The sequence below is a fragment of the Aricia agestis genome, chromosome 22, assembly GCF_905147365.1.
Source record: "Aricia agestis chromosome 22, ilAriAges1.1, whole genome shotgun sequence".
Classification (NCBI taxonomy): domain Eukaryota; kingdom Metazoa; phylum Arthropoda; class Insecta; order Lepidoptera; family Lycaenidae; genus Aricia; species Aricia agestis.
The window spans coordinates 5,549,767-5,572,134 of NC_056427.1; the positions used below are offsets into that span (position 1 = coordinate 5,549,767).

At 38.2% G+C, this 22,368-nt stretch overlaps 2 protein-coding genes across 10 annotated transcripts in view; one reads left to right on the plus strand and one right to left on the minus strand.

Annotated features, from left to right (window-relative positions):
• Nucleotides 1-3,558, minus strand: part of LOC121738189 — a 15,786-nt gene extending 12,228 nt beyond the window's left edge. For 3 of the 4 annotated variants that reach the window (XM_042130093.1, XM_042130094.1, XM_042130092.1), the window contains exons 1-2: nucleotides 739-826; nucleotides 231-434 (exon numbers count right to left, since the gene is read on the minus strand). In XM_042130093.1, coding sequence (XP_041986027.1) covers nucleotides 231-434; nucleotides 739-771 — 237 coding nt within the window. In that variant the 5' untranslated portion in view covers nucleotides 772-826. Of the gene's footprint in view, nucleotides 1-230; nucleotides 435-738; nucleotides 827-3,552 lie in introns of those variants that run through there. The other variant, XM_042130095.1, reaches the window with a different exon arrangement.
• LOC121738188 lies at nucleotides 1,296-21,868 on the plus strand. 6 transcript variants are annotated; one of them, XM_042130088.1, is made up of 18 exons: nucleotides 1,296-1,432; nucleotides 1,872-2,075; nucleotides 5,461-5,637; nucleotides 5,799-5,885; nucleotides 6,379-6,474; nucleotides 6,800-8,278; nucleotides 8,441-8,565; nucleotides 8,782-8,875; nucleotides 9,265-10,372; nucleotides 14,073-14,156; nucleotides 15,246-15,359; nucleotides 15,755-15,832; nucleotides 16,577-16,684; nucleotides 17,560-17,696; nucleotides 18,841-18,933; nucleotides 19,211-19,270; nucleotides 20,469-20,634; nucleotides 21,026-21,868. In XM_042130088.1, the coding sequence occupies exons 1-18, from the start codon at nucleotides 1,400-1,402 to the stop codon at nucleotides 21,805-21,807; spliced, it is 5,025 nt and encodes a 1,674-aa protein (XP_041986022.1). In that variant the 5' UTR covers nucleotides 1,296-1,399; the 3' UTR covers nucleotides 21,808-21,868. The 6 variants fall into 6 exon arrangements, with proteins under 6 accessions (XP_041986022.1, XP_041986023.1, XP_041986024.1 ...); XM_042130089.1 differs by having other exon boundaries at nucleotides 6,800-7,406; nucleotides 7,722-8,565; XM_042130090.1 differs by having other exon boundaries at nucleotides 6,800-7,337; nucleotides 7,695-8,565.
• Nucleotides 21,869-22,368: the final 500 nt, after the last annotated feature.

Here is a 22,368-nt window from a genome sequence, read left to right on the forward strand (position 1 = left end):
TTTTAGAGGGGAGACCTCTCCGTACCACTTCCATCTTTAAGAAACTTTAACCCATCAATCCCCAAGCGGCACCCGGCTGCTGCATAACAATTGAAAATCTATTTTGGGTCAGCGATTCCCACGATTGAGGTATTACCTACAATAACTTTGCTTATTTATTAGTCACATTTATGAAGAGGGCATGGCCCACCCAGCCTAGGTGACAATTAATATTTTATCTTTTTTTTTACCTGTTGCACAACTCTAACTGTCAGCTTGTAGCCATCCAGAAAGTATCCATCCATTTTAGCCAAAACCACCGATGCCTCAATCTTGTCCATGAAACCGACAGTAACGCTTTTTCCTTTTTTTCCATGACTTTTTAAGTTGTCCACAAGCATATTCTCTACATAACATTGTTCTTTTATTATTTTTTTTAAACTCTCCACTTTAATCTGCAAATAAATATAAAAGTAATAAAATATGATGTTTCAATTTAATATTTGCTTGTTTTTTTCGATCTAAACAGGGTGATGCTTGATTTGAAAAACAAAAAATTATTATCATGATTATTGTTGAGGCAAATTAATGTAATGGTCTACTTGATGACAGCTTCCAAAAGCCTAAAAAGCTTATATGTAGGGGGTTCAATTGAAGCAGATAGACAGAAAGAATACGTTGGTATTCTTATAAATCGGTACAGAACCAAGATCTAAGACAAAAACCTAAATAATAGCAAACTTTTTAACTTTTACTTACATTAGGCGGTAGGTTCGTTATAGTTAAAAACATTGTAAGCTATCACTTGTATAGAAATAAAACTATATAATAAAATATAATGTTTTGATAATCCTAAGATCTCTTAAATTTTTCATTCGGATAAAAAAATTTACAGATTTAAAACTTCTTCTTCTTGGCAAATGTTTTTTTTTTTCAACTTTGACTTTTGAGTTTGGGCTTTGACACTAGGAAAAAGCCTCCCGAGTCGGAAGGCTATTTTTCCCGACTGATGACTCCCGTGACCCGTCCCGACTCCCCCGAGTAGTCCCGACTCCCGAGTCCTACATGCCACCCGCCTTAGAGCATTAAACCAGCTGGTTTAATGCTCTAAGCCACCCGCAGACAGCCGACAGGCGCGGCGAATGAATTTCGATATAGTTGGCACTTTGGAAGTGGATGGTCTTAAAAAAAAATAGCCTGTTCTGACAACATCTGTCAAAACTCAAAACGCGAGTTGGGAATTTGACAGCTAAAAATTAAAATTTCCAAATTTTTCAAAAAGACGGAAATATTTTATGAATAAAAATATTTAGTCACATTAATTATTATTTTACATATTTTACAATTATTTAATTTTAAGCGCTAGTAGCTCTTTAGCATGATTGATTATAAGTAGTAGAAAAATAAGTAGGTTATCAAGATGATGCTTACATTGTATGGCTTGCCTCAAAGTGTAAGTATAATTTTTCAAGTACTTAATGTATTTATTATTATTATTATATGTAATCAGGCAAGCAGTTGACACAACTGATGTTGCCTGTATCAGGTTGTTCTCTGTGCATTTTAACAGTGATTTTTCATATATCTGCCAAGTCTGTTCTTGAAATGATTAACATTCTGGGCTGCTATAACATACTCTGGCAAGCTGTTCCACGCTCTTATTTAGGTCAAGCCTTGTAAATTGTTTTTCACAATATGATTTTCCTGGCAACTAAACCCGTGCCATTAAAATCTGTCAACACCACAGAAACTGTTTAAATTATTCCACTTACAAATGTATAAGTGGCATAGTTTTTTTATACAGTCATATAACATGACTGTATAAAAAACATCATTTGCATTTATAACTTTTTAATTTTAATTATGCACTTTTCAATTCTTTTTTATTTCAGTTCCATTACAAGGATGTAAAAGCGTTGATAAGAACACAATGTGAAATTGTTGATTTCATTCTGGACAACCTCTCCGTTGAGTCTGGTTTCAAGAAAATCAGAGTGGGTCTAGCGACCGAGAGTGAAGGGAACCATCTCATCAAATGCCTGGACGGGTTCCAAGTGCAAGGCTGTATGTTGAAAGTTCTGCCCATTTTAAAGGGAGTAAGTATAGGATCATGTTTATCCTTGTCCTATATCTATACTAATACTAGCTGTCCCGGCAAATGTTTCTTTGCCATATAAAGTACAGTTTAAACTCCATGTAACGTCACTCTATTTAACGACAAACTGTCTAAAACATCAAAATCAATTGACTTTGGTTGGTTTAGCTGTTCTACCATACAATAATACACTCTACATAACATCACACCCACTCTCAATAGCGACAAAATCACAACAATTGATTAATAAAAAGTACCTTTTAAGTTACTAAAATTAGTTAAAAATGTGCAGCTATGCACGTTTTTTTGTCGCATTGTTATCCTAGCCCGCAATAAACTTGATGAATTGATTTTCGGCATCATGCATTCCGAACTTTCTAAGAAATTCGTTCTTTTGTTTACAAATTGGGATTGCTTGCACGTGTAGGCTGTTTTTGACCATAACTATTAGGAGAAGGAGTCATGGCTTATTATCTATCCATTATCATATTCTCAGTTGAACATAAACTTTCAAACTGTAAATTATGGTTAGTAAAAGAAAATGACTATAATATATTGACGAAAAATTTTCGATTTTTCTTCTCTCCATTTAACGACAACTCTATATAACGTCATAAAATGCACAGTCCCTTCAGTGTCGTTATATAGAGTTTACACTGTATTTCGACCATATTATTTTATTGAAGTGACTAAATAAGTATGTCACCATGGCAACATCCATTGCTATCCCGTCGCACAAAAAATGGTCGCCGTCAGTCTGGAGTTGTAATAATTTACTATTATTTATTCAACAAATGCACTTATCAATATAAAAAAGTACCCAGTAGCCGATTCTCAAACCTACTGAATATGCATATAAAATTTGGTTAAAATCAGTAAAGCCGTTTCGGATGAGTACGCTATCTAACATTGTGACACGAGAATTTTGTATATTAGATTATAAAGCAGAATTGTTTTCTTTTTTTTTTTTTAATAAAGTAAGGGGGCAAACGAGCAAACGGGTCACCTGATGGAAAGCAACTTCCGTCGCCCATGGACACTCGCAGCCTCAGAAGAGCTGCAAGTGCGTTACCGGCCTTTTAAGAGGGAATAGGGTAATAGGGGAGGGTAGGGAAGGGAAGGGAAGGGAATAGTTGAGGGTAGGGAAGGGAATAGGGTAGGGGTTAGGGGATTGGGCCTCCGGTAAACTCACTCACTCGGCGAAACACAGCGCAAGCGCTGTTTCACGCCGGTTTTCTGTGAGAATGTGGTATTTTTCCGGTCGAGCCGGCCCATTCATGCCGAAGCATGGCTCTCCCCATGCTTTGTTTGTACACGCTAATCTCAGGAACTACTGGTCCGATTTGAAAAAATGTTTCAGTGTTAGAGTCTGGCTAGCGAAAGATGAGACTGGAAAAAGGCGGCAAATTCAAAAAATCTACGTATGGCAACCTTGTCTATAGTCGGAATTATAGTTTTGATACTTGATTATTTATGACAATAAGATTATATTTTTGTTTGGAAAACTCATTTTAAGAATAAGTTTATTATTGTTGACTGTTGTTTACTTAAATTTTATTTTGCAATACATTTCATTGAGTTTTGTTTTTGACGAAAACTCTTGCATGTTTTTGTCGGAGTATTAAAACTTCTTCTTTAATACTTACATCGTACATCATAAAATATATTTCAAAATATAATTTAACCAAACAATTATCTTCATTTTCTTAAACTAAATTGTCACTACTGTTTCTAAGTTTAAATATAATTTAATTTAAATGTTAAATAATTTCCTATATTATTACTCGCAAGCATCATAGACTGTATTAATTATACTCAAATATGTTTATTTAATACATACTTGTACATTCCTGAAACTTATAACACCCTCTTGCAAGTTGATTAAAAACCAAGGATTAAGGGGAGATGAAAAAACAACACAGAAAATCAAAGGTTGCGGATTTTTTTTTCGCATTTTATATAAACATTCGAAAGGTTTTTTTTATAAAGTTTATTTACAATTGACAAAAATATATAGGTGTCATTTTGTTTGACAACTTTTTGCCATCTTGTTGGTAGGGACACGATCCCATTGCTATAAAAATGTTGGGGCTTCTGATGAAAAAAACTGCGACAAGTGGTTTTGGCAGTCCTCTTGTGATGTCAACCTGACACTGCATATGGAATCCTGCAGCGATTGAAACAGGTGGAAATCTGAAGGTGCAAGGTCAGGACTATACGGCGGATGCATTAACACCTCCCAGCCAAACTCCCGTAACCACACGCCTTTATTTATGTGGCCTTCTTTTTTAATCCTTTTTAGAGTACAAACACTGACATCTGAAAATATTATGTTCATAAATAAAGTTAGCATTCAATAACAAGGTTGCTTTCAGGTACTTATTTTTTTTTTTTGTAACGTTAGGGTCTTACCGGTCTAAGAAGAAATCTCATCAGGGAACTGATTTTGTCTTTAAACACTCTTCTTGGAATATAATATCTCATAATTTATTTAAGCTTGATATTTTAACTTGCATAACTGAATCCTTTGCATCATTCATGTTACCTGCAAGACAATAAATTCAATTACATGATAAATAATAATGATTTTAATTTATTGTAATTGAAAGTATCAAACTCTTTTACCTGTACTTACCAATGCATTGGGATATTTCATGTAAACAATCTTGTTTTTGTTTAAAAATTGCAACCTTTTCACTTCTTTTTTGTTCGTATTTACTAATCATAGCTAAAATCAGTTTTCTCAAATCTCTTTTCAAAGTTTTCGTCACGTTTAAATTAGAAAATCACGTAAACCACAGAAATATTTTCACTTTGACACATAAACAACAGATGCTATAGGTGACACTGACGTTAATTACAGTGTTACCATAATCAGTTTAGGAATAAAAAGCCAGTCTCATCTTTCGCTAGCCAGACTCTAGATAGCCTATTTATTGAGGAAGGCTATAGGCTATATTTTATACGCTAAGACTAATATGACCCAAGAAATAGAGGAAAATGTTGAAAAAACGGGGGGAAATTGAAAGGGCTTATTTGAAGGCGCTAATCTCAGGAACTACTGGTCCGATTTTAAAAATTATTTCATTGTTAGATAGCCTATTTATCGAGGAAGGCTATATGTTATATTTGATCACGCTAAAACTAATAGGAGCCAACAAACAGGAAAATGTGGAGAAAACAGGGGAAATAATTTGAAAGGGCTTATCTCACGAACTACTGGAGCAATTTTTCTGTTATTTGGCACAGATAATAAGTAGACTACATGAAGGATCATAGGCTATTTTTTGTGGATTAATTTGTATATGAAATATCTAATTTATGAGGGTGAAGCCTCGTGGAACGTCTAGTAATTGTTATTATCAGTAAACAGTTAATGTTTTTAGCAAAGTTCTTCTGATCCGGTGCCCATTGAGAATTATCAAGAAAATGTAATGCAGCCGAGCTATAATGCAGCTCATCCAAATCCATGGAGCCAGGAGCCGCAGTGGCAAGGGAATGGAAATCAGACGGAACCAATTGCGACATACCCTCAACATTACCAGCAGAATCAGCCCTATGTGGTAAGTTATTTTGATTGAATGAAAACAAAACTAGAATTTGTGTGCTGCTTTGTTCACTCAAAAGCAGTATATATTTTCATCAGTGTATGTCAATTCATGCCAATTTATATTATTGTGTGCCTAACAAGGAATTTGAATTCAATGTTTTCTTTTTACTTTAGCAACCTCAACAGTCAATTCCAATTATCAATCGACAACCCGCCAACACAAACAACAGGTTCCAAATGCAGCAGAATTACGATAAACCGGTAAGTACCATTAATTTACTTTAATCCAACACTAGATGGTACACTTTGTATCACTTATCTCCTAATGTATTTAAACAGTTCCTGGGACTTCTACAAATATTTCAACTCTAAAATTACTCAAATCGATTCACCCATACTCGAATTTTAGCAAGACTTACAAAATTTATTATTTATATTGAAACTGGGACTATACATATGGAACACCGAGGTAGTTACAAGATTCGCATTTTACAAGACGTCAATTTCATGTTTCAATATGCATGATTTACTTGTTTAAATTAAATCTAATTACATATATATCTAAATGTAAAATGGAGTCTCAGCGATTAAAAATTATAAACTAACAATAAAAATATGAGTATTTAATATCTATTTGTCCCTCTTTTGCAAAACGATTCTGACTGTGAAAAATTTATGGTAGATTGTGGGACTATTGTAAGGATGGTTACGGCTAGTATACCTCAATAAGGTTAAGAAAATAACTATCTTTTAGGTGACAATCATGAAGGAAAATTTTCAAGGACCTCATTATGTCCAACAGAATCAGCCGATCCAGTTCCCACCTACCCAGCAAGCCTGGACACCGCATGTAAGTGTTTTTCGTTTGATCCAATATCAAAATTATTTTTTGATTTGACATTTTGAGATGATGTTGTTTATGTACAGAAGTTTATTATTATATATTGAGTGAATACTAAATTTGAGCTTTATTTTTAATGTAAGATGATGCAAAACCTTCTCCAGTTCATAACTTGTCGTATACAGCAAATGGTTGGGATCGTCATAACCTTTATCCTGTGAAATAAGTAAAAATATATTATTATAGTTGTGGAAGGTAATTTTGTGTTAGGAAAATTTTATATAGAAATGGATGGAACATAATCTCCATCCGTTTAATTGGAAACCCCTTGCAGATGCAACAGAATGAGCAGTTTAACCCAGCACCTACTAAGGTGCAATATAACAGACAACTTAGGGAGTGTGATGTGCAGCCTTCGCCTATGGAAGCTGGCTTTAAAGCGTCCGGAACGTCTTCCCACTCCCAATTCGCTGCACCAGCCCACCGACAGCAAATGATCGGACGTGGAATGTCTCCGGAGAGAGAAAACACAGGAAGAGGAAGAACATCCCCTGGAAGAAACCTACCCGAGCGAAGAATATCTCCAAGCAGAGGCATGGGTCAAAGGAATATGTCGCCCGATAGAAGACGCGAAAACCAGAGCAGAAGAATGTCGCCTACAGGACACCATTCGCCTTCTGGAAGACCAGTGCTTCTCAGTGGACGATATGATTCACCGTCTGGTTTGGCACCAAGTGGCCACAATTCGCCGCAAGCCACCGGCCGTCAAATGCCACATGGAGTAATTTCGCCGTCTGGCCGACAAATGCCGCAAAGTGGACGATATGTTTCTCCACCCAGACGCCAAATGCCTCAAGGTGGTCGTCAAATTTCTCCTCCAAGACGCCAAATGCCACAAGAAAGCAGACATATTTCGCCATCCGGTCGTCATTTGCCACAAAGTGGTCGCCATATCTCGCCGCCTGGACGTCATATCTCGCCATCCGGACGTCAAATGCCCCAAGGAAGCAGGCAAATTTCACCGCCCGGGCGCCAAATGCCTCAAGGTGGACGTCAAATTTCCCCACCTCGACGCCAAATGCCACAAGAAAGCAGACATATCTCACCGCCCGGACGTCATATGCTACAAAGCGATCGCCATATCTCGCCGCCTGGACGTCAAATGTCACATAGTGGTCGCCACATTTCGCCTCCTGGACGTCAAATGCCACAAGGAGATCGCCATATTCTGCCTCCCGGACGCCAAATGCTACAAGGAGGCCGACACGGCTCGCCGCCTGGACGTCATATACCACAGAGCGGCCGCCATATTTCACCGTCCGGACGTCAAATGCCACAAGGTGGCCGACACATTTCGCCGACTGGGCGTCAAGTCCTTCTGCCTGCACCAGTGTCTGGACGCCAAGTGCTACCTGGCCGCCTCGGCTCACCACCCCCCCGCATTCAGATCAGCCGTCAAGTTTCTCCGCCCAATCGACACGTGCCAAACGAACGCAAGTCCCCCGGCCGCCAAAGGCAAGTGTCGCCTGGCCGTAGAATTTCGCCGACATGGCGCAGAATCTCGCCATCTGGTCGTCAAGTGCTGATAGCTGGGCGAAACGTTTCACCCTCGGGCCGTTTCTCGCCGCCAGGTCGCACAGTGCTGATCAGCGAACACATCTCGCCAGGACGACGCAACGTCCAAACTGACAGATCTGGACGAGTATCCCCGAGCCGCCAACTGTTGACTAACGAACGACGTAGCTCACCAAATCGGGTGATGTCAGGCCGCGCTATTTCTCCGTCTGGTCGCCATATTTCGCTACCTGGAAGACGTGATTCTCCATCCGGACGCCGCATTTCCCCATCTGGTCGGCGCATTTCTCCTGGGCGTCGTATTTCTCCAGGACGTCGCATTTCTCCATCAGGGCGCCGGATTTCCCCAACTGGACGACGTGTTTCTCCTTCCGGACGCCGCATTTCTCCATCTGAGCGTCGTGTTTCTCCATCTGGTCGGCGCATTTCACCAACTGGACGACGTTTTTCTCCATCTGGGCGGCGCATTTCTCCATCCGGTCGACCATTGCATCAACAATCGCACGACACTCGTCAACACCTGAGGTAAATATCAAAGTGTTTATGTAATATTGGAATTTGAATTGTTTATGTAAAGATTATTAAAATTCGTAACATACACACTATCTGGCCTATCAGTAAATAAGGAGTAACTAAAAGTAAATATTTCAATGAAAAATCGTTAATCAGTAGTTATAATTTAGCTTCTTGAAAGATTTAAATGTTTCAACTATAGGTAATAGATAAAAATAACATTTCAAGGTACTCGCCTCCTCCGCATAAAGGACCAATAGGAAATTATGATCAAGCGGACCCAAGATCTAGTTTTAAACAGGCTATTCAACTGTATGATAAGGTAAGTAAAGCTATTTTGATGTGGCAACGCAGACTTATGCACAAAAGGACACCAAGAGATAAGCACCAAGACAAAAACAATAATTATGAAACAGAATGTATTATGTAATGTAATATACTGCGCATGAATTAAATAAAAAATATGGAAGTATTAGATCAGAATTCAATCGTCGTTAGTAATAATGAGGAAGACAATAACAATTATTACAATAAGAAGATTAGCGTTGTTAATAAAGAGAATTCGTACGTTATAGGAATTTATAAAGCAACAATACGACGCTTATTTCGTGTACAGTATTTAAGAAGTTGTATCTTAATTATTTGTCTATTCTGAATGATGTCTATGTTTATACTCAATATATATGTTGTAAGCGAAATTTCAATTTACAGGCGTCAGATCAAGGCATGTATTCGTCTGGTTTCCGACCTAATGTACGCGACGATAAGCCGTATCCAAGAGGATCGCGGTGGCAAGAACGGGAACAATTTCCGGACAGAAACTTGGGACCACATAACTCCGAGCTGAACAGGTTCTCAAATCAACAGATGGGCAAAGAAGAGAAGACGAAATCACGATCTCTTACCCGGGAATCTATTCGGGACAGATCTCCAATTCGCGCACCAAAACGACACTCTCCTTCGCCGCGTTCGCCAAGACGCTCCTGGGCTCTCGAGAAACGCCATAGTCCCGATTTGAAAGAAGCACCCCCGCCGCCAGTCTGGCCTGGACAAGATTCCCACTTCCAAAGACCCAATCCACACTATCAAGATAGAAAGGAAGAACCGTGGAATAAAATTGACAAGCGTCATCGTGCTCCTCCCAGCTTCGACGAAAAAGATTCCATCAGAAACTGGAAACCTCGTGCAGCTGAGCCACCTCGATTCGTCGAAGGTCACAAGAATCAATTTGTAAAGACCTTTGGTAAAGATCTTCGCGACAGGGAACCAAATCGTGAAGATGGAAGTCGTAATTATGAAGCCAAACGTCTTTATCAAGGTGAAGAAACTCAACGCTACCATGCTCAAACGGGAAGGGAAGTTATGCAGAAACAGGATTACAAAGAAGTGAAGCAAGATGTCTACGCCGACGAAAAGACTCGTAACCCAGTAAATCAGACTAATCCTAAAACAGCCCCTCAGGATAAAAATCTAAAGGATTACGGTGGAAAACTGATCAATAAACCGAGTGATTTCGCCAAAGGGGTGATGAACGAAAAAACCAGGAAGAACAGAGAGAAGGCCGCGGCTGAAATAGCTACAAAAATAATACGACAATTCGGTGACCATTACAAGGGGAAGAGACGAGAGCTTATTCTTAAAGAAGTGATAGGAGAAATATTAAGAATGATGTACAGAATATTTCGCAATGTCGATGTGGCGTTTTTAGACATTATTGTTAAGTTCGAAGGGAAGTTCTCCACACACTATCGGAAGATCTTCCAACATGCAGTTTCGAAGGTGACAAATGAAGTCAAGAAAAAGAAAATGATGACAGCTGGTAAGAAGTCTTTTATTATCTTATATTGTGTGTGATTTTTTAATATGTTCGAGTTGTCCACTATGAAGGTTAGTTATAATAGCGTAATTTTGACAGGCGTTTGTTTTGTTTTTGTTTAAATTGATCAAGGTAAATGTTATTTTGTGAAAGCTAAACGTTGAAAGTTGAAGGATAAACAAAATGGAGTCGTAAAAGTGTTATGGATATAAAGAGAATATTTTTATACATATTTGTTTTTTTTAACAGGTCTTTAGAAAAAGTGCACTGTTTTGTTAATCTTTTTCAAGTGACCCAGGAATTCATAGATTTTACGTGCATTATAATATATTTAAACAAACATATTGAAGAATTTTTTTCTTCCATATTGAATGAAGCTTAAGCTAATACAGACAAAATATGTGACAAATTTATTCAATATGATAATGAAGATGAAAACAAAAATAACTATTTTGCCTGGCTTTTGTCTTGGCAAATTCTTCCTTTCCATGAATGAAAGAAGAAATGAAACTTGAGATTAATTTATTGGATTAAGTCAAAATGTGATTTTGGATTCCTGGATGGACTTGGATGGATATTTTTTCCTTAATTAGGAACGCTAAAGAATGGTGTGCAACAAATATGTATAAATCAAAAAAAAATTTTGAAGTGGACACAAAAGGCAACAGAATTTTTTTCCAAAGTCACAATACTTAATGTTTAATGACACATAAAAAGTACTAGTATGGTTTTTTTTTTCAATTGGACAATGGTCAAGTCCAAGTCCAACAGGCTGCATTTTTTTAGCGTGCTCACGCTTTAATCCAACATATTGAGTCATTGGTCATCTGGAAAATAAAAAATTTGCCGGTCTTTTACAAAAAAAAGAGACTAACTGAAACACTCCAGCAGATTTGAAGGTTTCGTTGTAGCCTCAAGGTTGTAGTTGAAACTTGAACATACATTAAAACAGGACCTTTGAATACGGCTAAAGGAAACCCTAAGACGGTTAATAACCAATAAGTTTGAAACACCAGTTTGATGTTACGTCGAGATATGGATTCACCCATTATCAAGTCTGGTTAAACCACTTAAAGGCAGTACTTTTGAAGAAGAGCCCAAGACGATTAAAATCCGATAAGTTGGCAGTAGTTCGATATTCGGTTAAACCAAACTCCAGGCAACAGTTTTCAAATCCGAACGTGAACTTGCATTTTTGTATGGAACCCGTACCCAAGCTGTAGCACATCCAAACATATATCAAATGAAATAGCTTAAAAAGTTGAAGATTGTATTGTATGACGAAAAATCTCTAAACCATGGGAGAAAAAAAAGTTAACGAGGGTAGAAGTTAAAAAAAATGTACAAAAAAACACCCTATATTATTGCGTCAATTTTTAATGTTGCTAGTAAGGAATCCAGGAAAGAAGAAATCTTTGTATCACCAGTTCGACGTTATGTTGAAGTACGAAACGGATCCTCGTTTAAGCCTCAGTTTGATAAGATCACGAACTTGGATGTTGCTCACACCGTTTAATGTCCAGTTTTTAGATGTTTACTAAATGGTGGACTAATGAGGTTCACACTCCTGAATCGTGCTATCAAAATTTTCAGTTGTGCTTGCTCCACAACTGTGTGAAATTCAAGAGATTTCTTCTGTCAAGGGAATTTGAGAAGATTAATATAGGATAATAATTATTGGTAGCCGATAGAAGTCTTTTAAATTTTATTTAGCTTTAGAAGTTACAAGATGTGACTTCTTTCAGTAACGATTTAGCGAAGACATGTGATCCTGAAAAGATTATGTCCTAAGAGGCCATGTTACAACGTTGTCTCCGTATTAGACGTGTATATCGGAATTCAAATTACTTTTTTTATAAAGACAATTTTTTTATGCGTCCTTTGTTTCATCGACTAACTTTAAAAAAAAAAGTTGATGTTTTATGCGTCCTAACTTCCTAACAGAACGTACTCAAGTGAAATATTGACGGAATAACGGATAGGAGATGAGGTGCAAGGAAGAATAACAGTTGCGCTGCCACCGTTGTGTTTGTGGCATTACGAAGGAACATTAATTGGTTATCTGAAAATATTACACTACTGGCTTCTACTTAACTTTACAGAATACCAAAGCATTGCAAAAGCTGCTGCCACCACCAACAAACTCAATGGCTTAGCCCATATTCAGGCATATGTGTGAAAGCAATAGGAGGTCCCAAGACTATTAAGAGCTGATTTTGTACACTAGTTTTATGCTATGTCGGAACAAGGACTCATTTAAACTCTAGTGAGATGGATCAACGGATATGGCTAAGCGTTCTGACAACGCTGGGTTGCGTTATACTTAATAATGGGAGTTCCCAAGACTATTATGAACCGATTTTGTACACCAGTTCCATGCTTCGTGCAAACAAGGACCGATTTTGTATACCAGTTCCATGCTACATAGAAACAAGGACCGATTTCGTATACCAGTTTGATGCGACGTGCAAACAAGGACGGATTTTGTATACCAGTTCCATTCTACGTGGAAACAAGGACCGATTTTGTATACAAGTTCCATGCTTCGTGCAAACAAGGACGGATTTTGTATACCAGTTCCATGCTACGTGGAAACAAGGACCGATTTTGTACACCAGTTCCATGCTTCGTGCAAACAAGACTCTTTTTGTACACCAGTTCCATGCTTCGTGCAAACAAGGGCCGATCTTGTACACCAGTTCGATGCCACGTGGAAACAAGGACCGATTTTGTACAATAGTTCCATGCTTCGTGCAAACAAGGAGCGATTTTGTACACCAGTTCCATGCTTCGTGCAAACAAGACTCTTTTTGTACACCAGTTCCATGCTTCGTGCAAACAAGGGCCGATCTTGTACACCAGTTCGATGCCACGTGGAAACAAGGACCGATTTTGTACAATAGTTCCATGCTACGTGCAAACAAGGACGCATTTAAACTCCAGTGAGATGGATAAATGGATTTATGTGGCAATATGTGTTCCAACGACGCAACCCAATGTAACAGTGTTGCTTTGTTGTAATCGTCAACTTTACTTTGAACAGAGAGTTCTATTATAGAAATTGATTAATAAGAAGATGGTGAACCTACGTAAGGTTGGATTGTGTCAAGCCCTGCTGATAAATCATGTCCATAGCCCGCTGTACATTGGGCCAAAGCATTGGGCCAGCGCATTGTGCCAACGTGTAAAGTAAGGAATGTCGTTCCCAACTTATAGCCAAGTAGGAGATTATACGTGGGAGAGCCATGCTTCGGCACGAATGGGCCGGCTCGACCAGAGAAATACCACGTTCTCACAGAAAACCGGCGTGAAACAGCGTTTGCGCTGTGTTTCGCCGAGTGAGTTTACCGGAGGCCCAATCCTCTATTCCCTTCCCTACCCTCCCCTATTACCCTATTCCCTCTTAAAAGGCCGGCAACGCACTTGCAGCTCTTCTGATGCTGCGAGTGTCCATGGGCAACGGAAGTTGCTTTCCATCAGGTGACCCGTTTGCTCGTTTGCCCCCTTATTTCATAAAAAAAGGAGGACTCTACACTTATACCAATGCGCTGGCTCAATGCGTTGACCCAATGTGTTTAATATTGATTTGACTTAAAGCGACCAAAAAACATAGGTCCGCCATCTGCCTATAAATCAATTTCTTTGATGGTATTTGACATTGAGTATTATTTTTTGTAATGATTATAACCATGTATGATTTTAGGTCAAAAACGTCCCCAACCGACCCAAAATCCTGTGCCAGCTAAAGTCGTGAAGCGTGACGAAAATCACTCGCAAATTAAAGAAGGTGAGAATTTTTGTATCTTTTTTTTTAAGGGGGCAAACGGGTCACCTGATGGAAAGCAACTTCCGTCGCCCATGGACACTCGCAGCATCAGAAGAGCTGCAGGTGCGTTGCCGGCCTTTTAAAAGGGAATAGGGGAGGGTAGGGATGGGAAGGGAATAGGGTAGGGGATTGGGCCTCCGGTAAACTCACTCACTCGGCGAAACACAGCGGAAGCGCTGTTTCACGCCGGTTTTCTGTGAGGACGTGGTATTTCTCCGGTCGAGCCGGCCCCTTCGCGCCGTAGCATGGCTCTCCCACGTCATCTTTCAAAGACTGATTTCTTATACGTAAAAAAAAAGTTTTTAAGAATAGGATATACTACTGCAATGTTTTCACGCTAGAGGCAGCACAAGCACAGACAGCAAACAAGAAGTTTAGTTCGACGTTTGACGACGTTTCTGTCAATATTCTGATATGACGGGTGCAGCATGTCGGATTGTGGTTGGATTGTTTACTGTATGTGCTAGTAACGCCCTCTGCTCCGACCTTTGCGTTATATTCCCTATTATCTAACGCGGAGAAGGACTTTTATAAAACAAACAAAAACATACTTTTTTACCTTAGTTTGGAATGTTTTTTTTTTAGTTAAAAAATAAAGTTATTCTTTCAGCGCTGCTTTCACAGTGAACTCATACACATCCTAAAGTAAAATCAAGATAGAACGGCGACGCGCGTCCGTTGCTAAGGAATCGCTCGTGTAAATTTTTGCTTTGCTTTTAGTTAAAACAAATAACTTACCCGTGGCAAGAAATATCTCCTTTTCACCGATTCACTTTCGTACTTCTGTTTTTACAATTAGACACTGCACAATGAGGCATTTTTGCACAACCGCTCCGATTTAATCAAGTCGAGACGTGCGCGCTGACTGAATGAACGTTCAATGAATCTTGCACGACAGAGCAAGATTCATTGAACGTTCATTCATTCGTACTCCACCCGCTTAGCCGTTCTATCTTGATTCATTTCTGTGATCAATACCTTTTTTTGTTAAACTCTGTAGTAATGTCTTAAACTGAGAATAATTAAAAAAAAATTTGCTAACCATAACAGATACAACAGCTTCTGCGAAGCCGTCGCCAGCACCGAAACAGCAAACGGCAGCGAAGCCACAGCAACAAGACAAGAATCAAGCAGCAAAACAGACTCTACCAGCACAAGAAAGCAGTATGTTTTTTTTTTACCCCCGACGAAAACAAGGGTGTTATAAGTTTGACGTGTCTGTCTCTCTCTCTCTCTCTCATTTGCAAGGTGGAATATATGTATCCATACTAACATTAATCCGATAGTGTGTCTGTCTGTCTGATTTAACTATCTTTGGTCCATACCTAGGATTCAATTTCCTCTATGGTACCAAAATTCGTTTAACGCTCGGGAACCATAAATTTTTCGAGATAATAAGTATCCTATGCCCGTTTCCTGAACTACGAATTGACATAAGCCAACCAAATTACGTAGGTCCGCCATCTGCCTAGGAATCAACTTCTCTGATAGTACAACGGAGTTGCAGTCTTCTACGAATTGTAAAATAAACACTCTTATTAAGTAAAATTTATTTACAGAACCTACACCTACCGTCAAAGTTGACCCAAAACCTGCTGCAAAGGATACCAATAATGCTGCCGAAAATAAAACTAAAGGTAAATCTTATATATAAAATTCTCGTGTCACAATGTTAGGCCGCGTACTCCTCCGAAACGGCTTTACTGATTTTAATCAAATTTTATATGCATATTCAGTGGGTCTGAGAATCGGCTACTGGCTACTTTTTATATTGATAAGTGCATTTGTTGAATAAATAATAGTAAATTATTACAACTCGAGACTGACGGCAACCATTGTTTGTGCGACGGGATAGCGATGGACGCGACGTTGCCATGGTGACATACCTATTTAGTCACTTCAATAAAATAATATGGGTGAAATACTTTATATGGCAAAGAAACGTTTGCCGGGACCATAATCAAATGTATTTTCTTTTTTAGGTATTCCTAAGTTTCTGGTCTAGACATTTCACTCTCATTTGGATTATGACATTCATTTTACTCATCTTTACTTTCTAGGGTTTGTTTGTTTCTTATAATATCTATGGACGCTTCACACCACGTCAGTCTGGTCCCGTGCTAAGTACCTTAAGGACTTGTGTTACGGGTACCAGGCAACGGAAATATATTTAATACTTTTATACTGTACATATATTTAAGATTTTTTTTTATGATACACATCCATGACCTAGGAACTTTGGAAACTTTTTGTTCCGTCGGCGGGATTCGAACCCGCGACCCCCGGCTTGAGCTACCATCAGCCCACCAACTGAGCCACAGAGGTCGTCAGATGTTTGTTATTAAAATTCTATTAATTTGTTATGTTATACTTTTTAACAGTTGAGCCTGCACGAAAAGAAACTCCAAAAACCGAACCAAAGCGACAATCCGGTGAAATCAAAGTGTTGTCCGTAACGCAGATCAACGAACTGTCAAACAAGAATCAAGGTAAGATTATACAGGATGTAACAAAACTAAGTGATAATATTTTATACGTGTGAGAGCCATGCTTCGGCACGAATGGGCCGGCTCGACCGGAGAAATACCACGTTCTCACAGAAAACCGGCGTGAAACAGCGCTTCCGCTGTGTTTCGCCGAGTGAGTGAGTTTACCGGAGGCCCAATCCCCTACCCTATTCCCTTCCCTACCCTCCCATATTCCCTTCCCTTCCCATCCCTACCCTCCCCTATTACCCTATTCCCTCTTAAAAGGCCGGCAACGCACCTGCAGCTCTTCTGATGCTGCGAGTGTCCATGGGCGACGGAAGTTGCTTTCCATCAGGTGACCCGTTTGCTCGTTTGCCGCCTTATTTCATTAAAAAAAAAACTTAAAGGTGCGTACGTGTTCCTCGTAGAGAGTTTACTGTGAAAGAAGCAGCTCCGAAATTTATTTTTTTCACTTTTGTATGGGGAAACTCGTGACGCTGAGGCGCTTGGCCATACAAACGTGAAAAAAATGGTCTTTCAGCAATCAGTGCTGCTACTTCCACAGTGAACTCTCTACAAAGAACACATACACACCGTAAAGTATTATTACTTAGTTTTGTTACATACTGCATATTGATATTATACAAAGTCTCATCAAAATGGGGATAGTGCTTTAGGAGATAGAGGTTATGCACAACTTTAAGATCGCTCGGCAAAATGACAGGGTGTAGTTTGAGTAAGCAACCTTAAAATTGTGCATTGCTTTAATACAGCCACGTCACTTGTACAATTCCAAGTATTTTTTTGTTTATTCTCTTAGCTGGATTGGCAATCTAAATATTTTTTTTTATTAATAATATAATAATTATTATTATTAAGTATAATAATAATTTTAGAAACACAAGAGACTAAACCAGAAGAGAAGGCGGCAGAAGAAAGCAAAAAGTCAGAAGACACAGAAGGAAACTATTTCGAATTAAACGAACTCATGTCTAATGTACTCAAAAAGGAATTGAGAGGGATCATGGATAAGGTAATTTAGATACTATTCTACTACTAATGTTTTGTCCAACTTATTTTTTTTTTTTTTTTGATGCGCAGGGGAAACCCATCATGGGTGCCCCTGGTTGGGGATGTGCCTCAGTTAGCTGAAGCACCCCGGGGGTATGTGAGACTCTTACTCATTAAAACCACCTGCGGTTCGCCTTCAGCCGTATAAAGGAGAACCGCAGGTGGTTTTAGTGGGTAAAAGTGTTTTGTCCAACTAAACTATAATGTTTTACCTGTATCTAATACTTTACAAAAGTGGCTTTACTGGTGAAAAACAAAACTATACAGTGTGTTAGTGTAAACACCGTTATCCTTGAAACCATCAGATGAGCCCGTCAAAATGAACAACTTTTTCTATGAGACGATGCTGGGAACTCGAAAAAATCCGTCTTCATACCCATACGGATACCCGGATCGGCAATTTGTATGGGTATGAAGACGGATTTTTTTTTGAGGTCCCAGCATTGTTCTCATAGGTGGGGTTGCACCAACTAACTTTAACTGTAACTTTAACTATAACTTTAACTACAATGCAAAATGTCAAATCTTTGGCTAAAGTTAAAAATAGACGCCACCAAGACGCTATATTTAACCATAACCATAGAGCTCGACAAGGTTTTAAATGCACGTAGCGAAAAAAGGAACTACTGCTGTCATCATACAAAAACGCCATTTTTGACAGTTCTCCTTTACCAACAACGCCCACGTCCATTTATAACCTTGTTGGACCAGCTGTCATCTGTCAATTTCTCCGGTCAAAGTTAAGGTTACTTAAAGTTAGACTTTACGTAACCTTAACTTGGACCGGACCGGTAAAGCTAAATTTAGCCTTAACTATAACCATAACTTTAACCACGCCTCTGGTGCAACCCACCCATAGAAAAAATTGTTTATTTTGACGGGCTCATTTGATGGTTTCAAGGATAACGGTGTTTACACTAACGTCTTGTATAATACATACATCTATTTGTACACAAATGTGTTGTTGTTGTTTTTTACCGACTTCCAAAAAAGCGTAGGTTGTATTACGTCGTCTATATTTTTTTTCGAGTTCAACGATAACATTGCAGTTTGTGGACCGATTTTCAAAATTCTTTTATTGTAATTAGTTGTATAATACTGTCCAGGTGTGGTCGTGTCTGCTGGTGCAACCTGATACTCCAGAGGAGGTGATGGCGGTAGATCTCATCAGATACGAGGGAGTCGACCGTATTAGAGATGTAAGTGGTTACAGGTTCAACCAAATATCCATACTAATATTATGAATGCGAAAGTGTGTCTGGCTGTCTGGCTGTCACCTCTTCACGCCATCTGTATGTATTTGAGTCCTGGCAAAGGACATAGTAATTATAAACGTATTTTGAAGGGACAGCTATACAGTTTCTGGCTTTCAAATTTTTTCCCTTTTATTGTAATAATTTTAGGAGAACTTACAGTCAAAATACACAATAGAATCAACAAAAAATTCAATTGAAGCATACTATTCTTTAATTTCAGGCTATCGGGCTGAATGTTGCCAAACGGCTGCTGAACGTTTTCAATCCTCTCTTCGTGAAGGTATGTATTATGTAATACTAATTACTACATGACAAGTCTACTTAGTCTACTTTTTACCTATTTACTTAATTTTGACTGCCAAAAGTCAACACATTTACCAATCAACGACTGTTAAAAAATAAACTTTCAAATTCATAATATGGACCAAGATGCCTGATTTAAATAAATGAATAAATAAACCTTAAATATCGGGCAACAGTGCATTTATAGTCGCTGTGTGTGTACATGTTAAATAAAGAAGGGTTTAAAACCTAACTAATCCTAATGGCCAGTCGCTTTTTCTCGGTGTCTTGTTTATTATGTCACTACTATTACACTCGTAACTCAATGATATTCTACATATTTTTCATACAATATTTGTCGTAACTGCTCAAGACCTTATAATCTTATTTATACTTCCACACTTATAGATACTTATGTATTACATGTATTATCTCCACAGATCAGATATTAGTTTAGTATACTTATTATTTTCTAACATGTAATATGTAATTGCCACGTCAAAAACCACGTTTTACGCAGTATATAACCTCAATCCTCATTGTAATTTTACGCAGATGTCAAACCACCATGATTATATTTACATTTTTTTTTTGTTTTCAACCTGTCAAATCTGATTTTTTTTTCTGTCTTCTTAAATGTAAAAGCCAACTGCACATAAAAGGTTAGTCGATCTATCTTTTAAGATTATTTAGTTGTATTTTTAAATGTACATAATATAGTTCCATGTCATTATTATTAATATTTGTTTTCTTTCTGTAAGTTTTACTATTTAGTTTATTAGTGTTGTGAAGCCACTCATTGGCCCCCGCAGAATATCAGTGCAGCAGGCTCGCTTGCTGCGTTTGCTGAGCTGGGGCCAATTTTTGGCATCACACAGCATTGTAATAAAATATGTAACTAGATCTTAATAACTGTACCATTGAATACTGTTTAATTATTATGATGTTTCGTGTGATGCTGGAAATAAAAGTATTCTTATTCTTATTCTAACCTTTAAAACTCCCTCCCCACACCCAGTTCTTGTGTCGGCGCGAAAACGGCTGCCTGTGTAAATGTTATGTTAAAAAGGGGACAAAACGTATCCTTGAAAACTCCCTCTTCAGATCCAGTTCTTGTATCGGCCCGGAAACGGCTGCCTGTGTAAATGTTATGTTAAAAAGGTGACAAAACGTAACCTTGAAAGCACCTTCCCCAGATCCAGTTCTCGTGTCGGCCCGAAAACGGCTGCCTCACGGCATTCCTGAAACAGCACAATATCAAGAGCTTCAAGAGGATACCACAAGCTGAGAACACGTTCGCAGCACAACTCCAAGATGTCGCCGAATTTGACGCGCTCTGCTATACTAAGGACATTAAGTGTGGTATGTAATAGATTGCCTGAGATCCTATGCTCCCAGGCTTTCATCATTTTATAAAAACTTAAAGGTTTCTTATAACAGTTGCTTCCTACTGCCAAACACCCGTAAAGTCTAAAACTCTAAGACTACCACCAATTAACACCTCCTGATATTTCAGGAGGTGTATAGCCGCAACCGATGTGCTTACCTCTATAGGAGACGTACAGAAAAACTTTCAGATTTTATAAAATTACGAAGGTCTGGCAACCCTGAGCACTTGGGAATAGTCAGATTTCAAAAATTTACTTTTTTAAGTAGCCAGAAAGAGATCCGATGTGTACCGCAAAGTCTAAACAACAATTACTTATTACAAATTACTAATTGCAAATCTAAACAAGTTTTTGTTTTGTTGCAGGTAGCGCAGATTTGAAAATCACACCATGTTATAAATTTACGCAATGTCCGCCCAACTTAAAATTGAATTTGGACGATGATGATGATTATTACGTCTATCCGACTGATGATGAATGTGATGATGAAGATGATGAGATAGACACGCAAATGTTCGACGAGTTTGATAAAGAAACTACTGAAAAAGTTGAAGAAAAGTCAGAAAAAGTTGACCAACCTAAACCAGAATCTCAAAATGAAACAAAAGATAAAATTGATCAATCCGAATCTGATAGTAAAAATGAAGCCACTAAGTCATCAAATAAAGAATCAAAAGACAGCAATATAAGCAATGCAAAACCCTCTAATGCAAAGACGAAAGAAATTCCAAGCAAAGATGCGGTAAATAAAAATAAAATACAAGCTGATAAGGAGGAAAAAAATATTCAAAAACCTGCTGGAGCAACAGCTAAAGCAAACCCGATAAACAAAGAAGCTAATAAAACAAATGAAATTATAACAAAAGACAAAAATAACGCAGAAATGAAAAACAATATGAGTAAAGACAAAGCTACAGAAGCAAAGAAGAAGATTACGTCACAAACACAAAATCACAAGGTAGCTTTTAATGATGTTAGAAAGAAGATACCTAAGCCTAAACCTAGAGCTACTAAGAGGACTTTTAAAGTGATTGATGAAGACTATGATGATAATGATGGTATTGATGATGAGGAAATGGCTGACGAAGACATCCTGGCTTTGTTGTCGGGAGGAGTGGTTTTGGATGAGTGTGGGTCGGATGATTGAGGTTTATAAGAATTGCACACATATATTTCACAAATCACACAATAAATGATCTAGATTTTAATTTTGTATAATTTATTGTAACCTGTCACCTCTGCAATATAATACGAAATATGGCAATACCCATTGAACATGTCAATAAAGCGATAATAATTATAATTTATAACTAACAAAAGTATTTACTCAGTCACTATAACTCACTATTCAGTATTTTTAGAAGGTATTCAATATTTTTCTGTCGTTTCCAGTATGCTAATGCCAGACAAAGACCGGCAGACTTGGTAGTTGGTACAGTTCAAGTGTATAGCTAGTCAAAAAAGAGTAGGTCACTCTGTCGAATGTCGGCTGTACACAATTTTGAAATCACCAAAAATATGAAAACAATATTCGTTTCGTTTTTCAAAGCATTGCGCATGCGCAAAGTTGAAAATTAGTGTAAGTGCGTTTTCACATTATCCGATCCGATATCAGTGTCGAACGCCGATCCGATATCCGGGTAAGTAAAATGTATAGTCCGTGAAGAAATTAAAAAGTGGCAACATCGTAGTGACATGATGTCAAAAT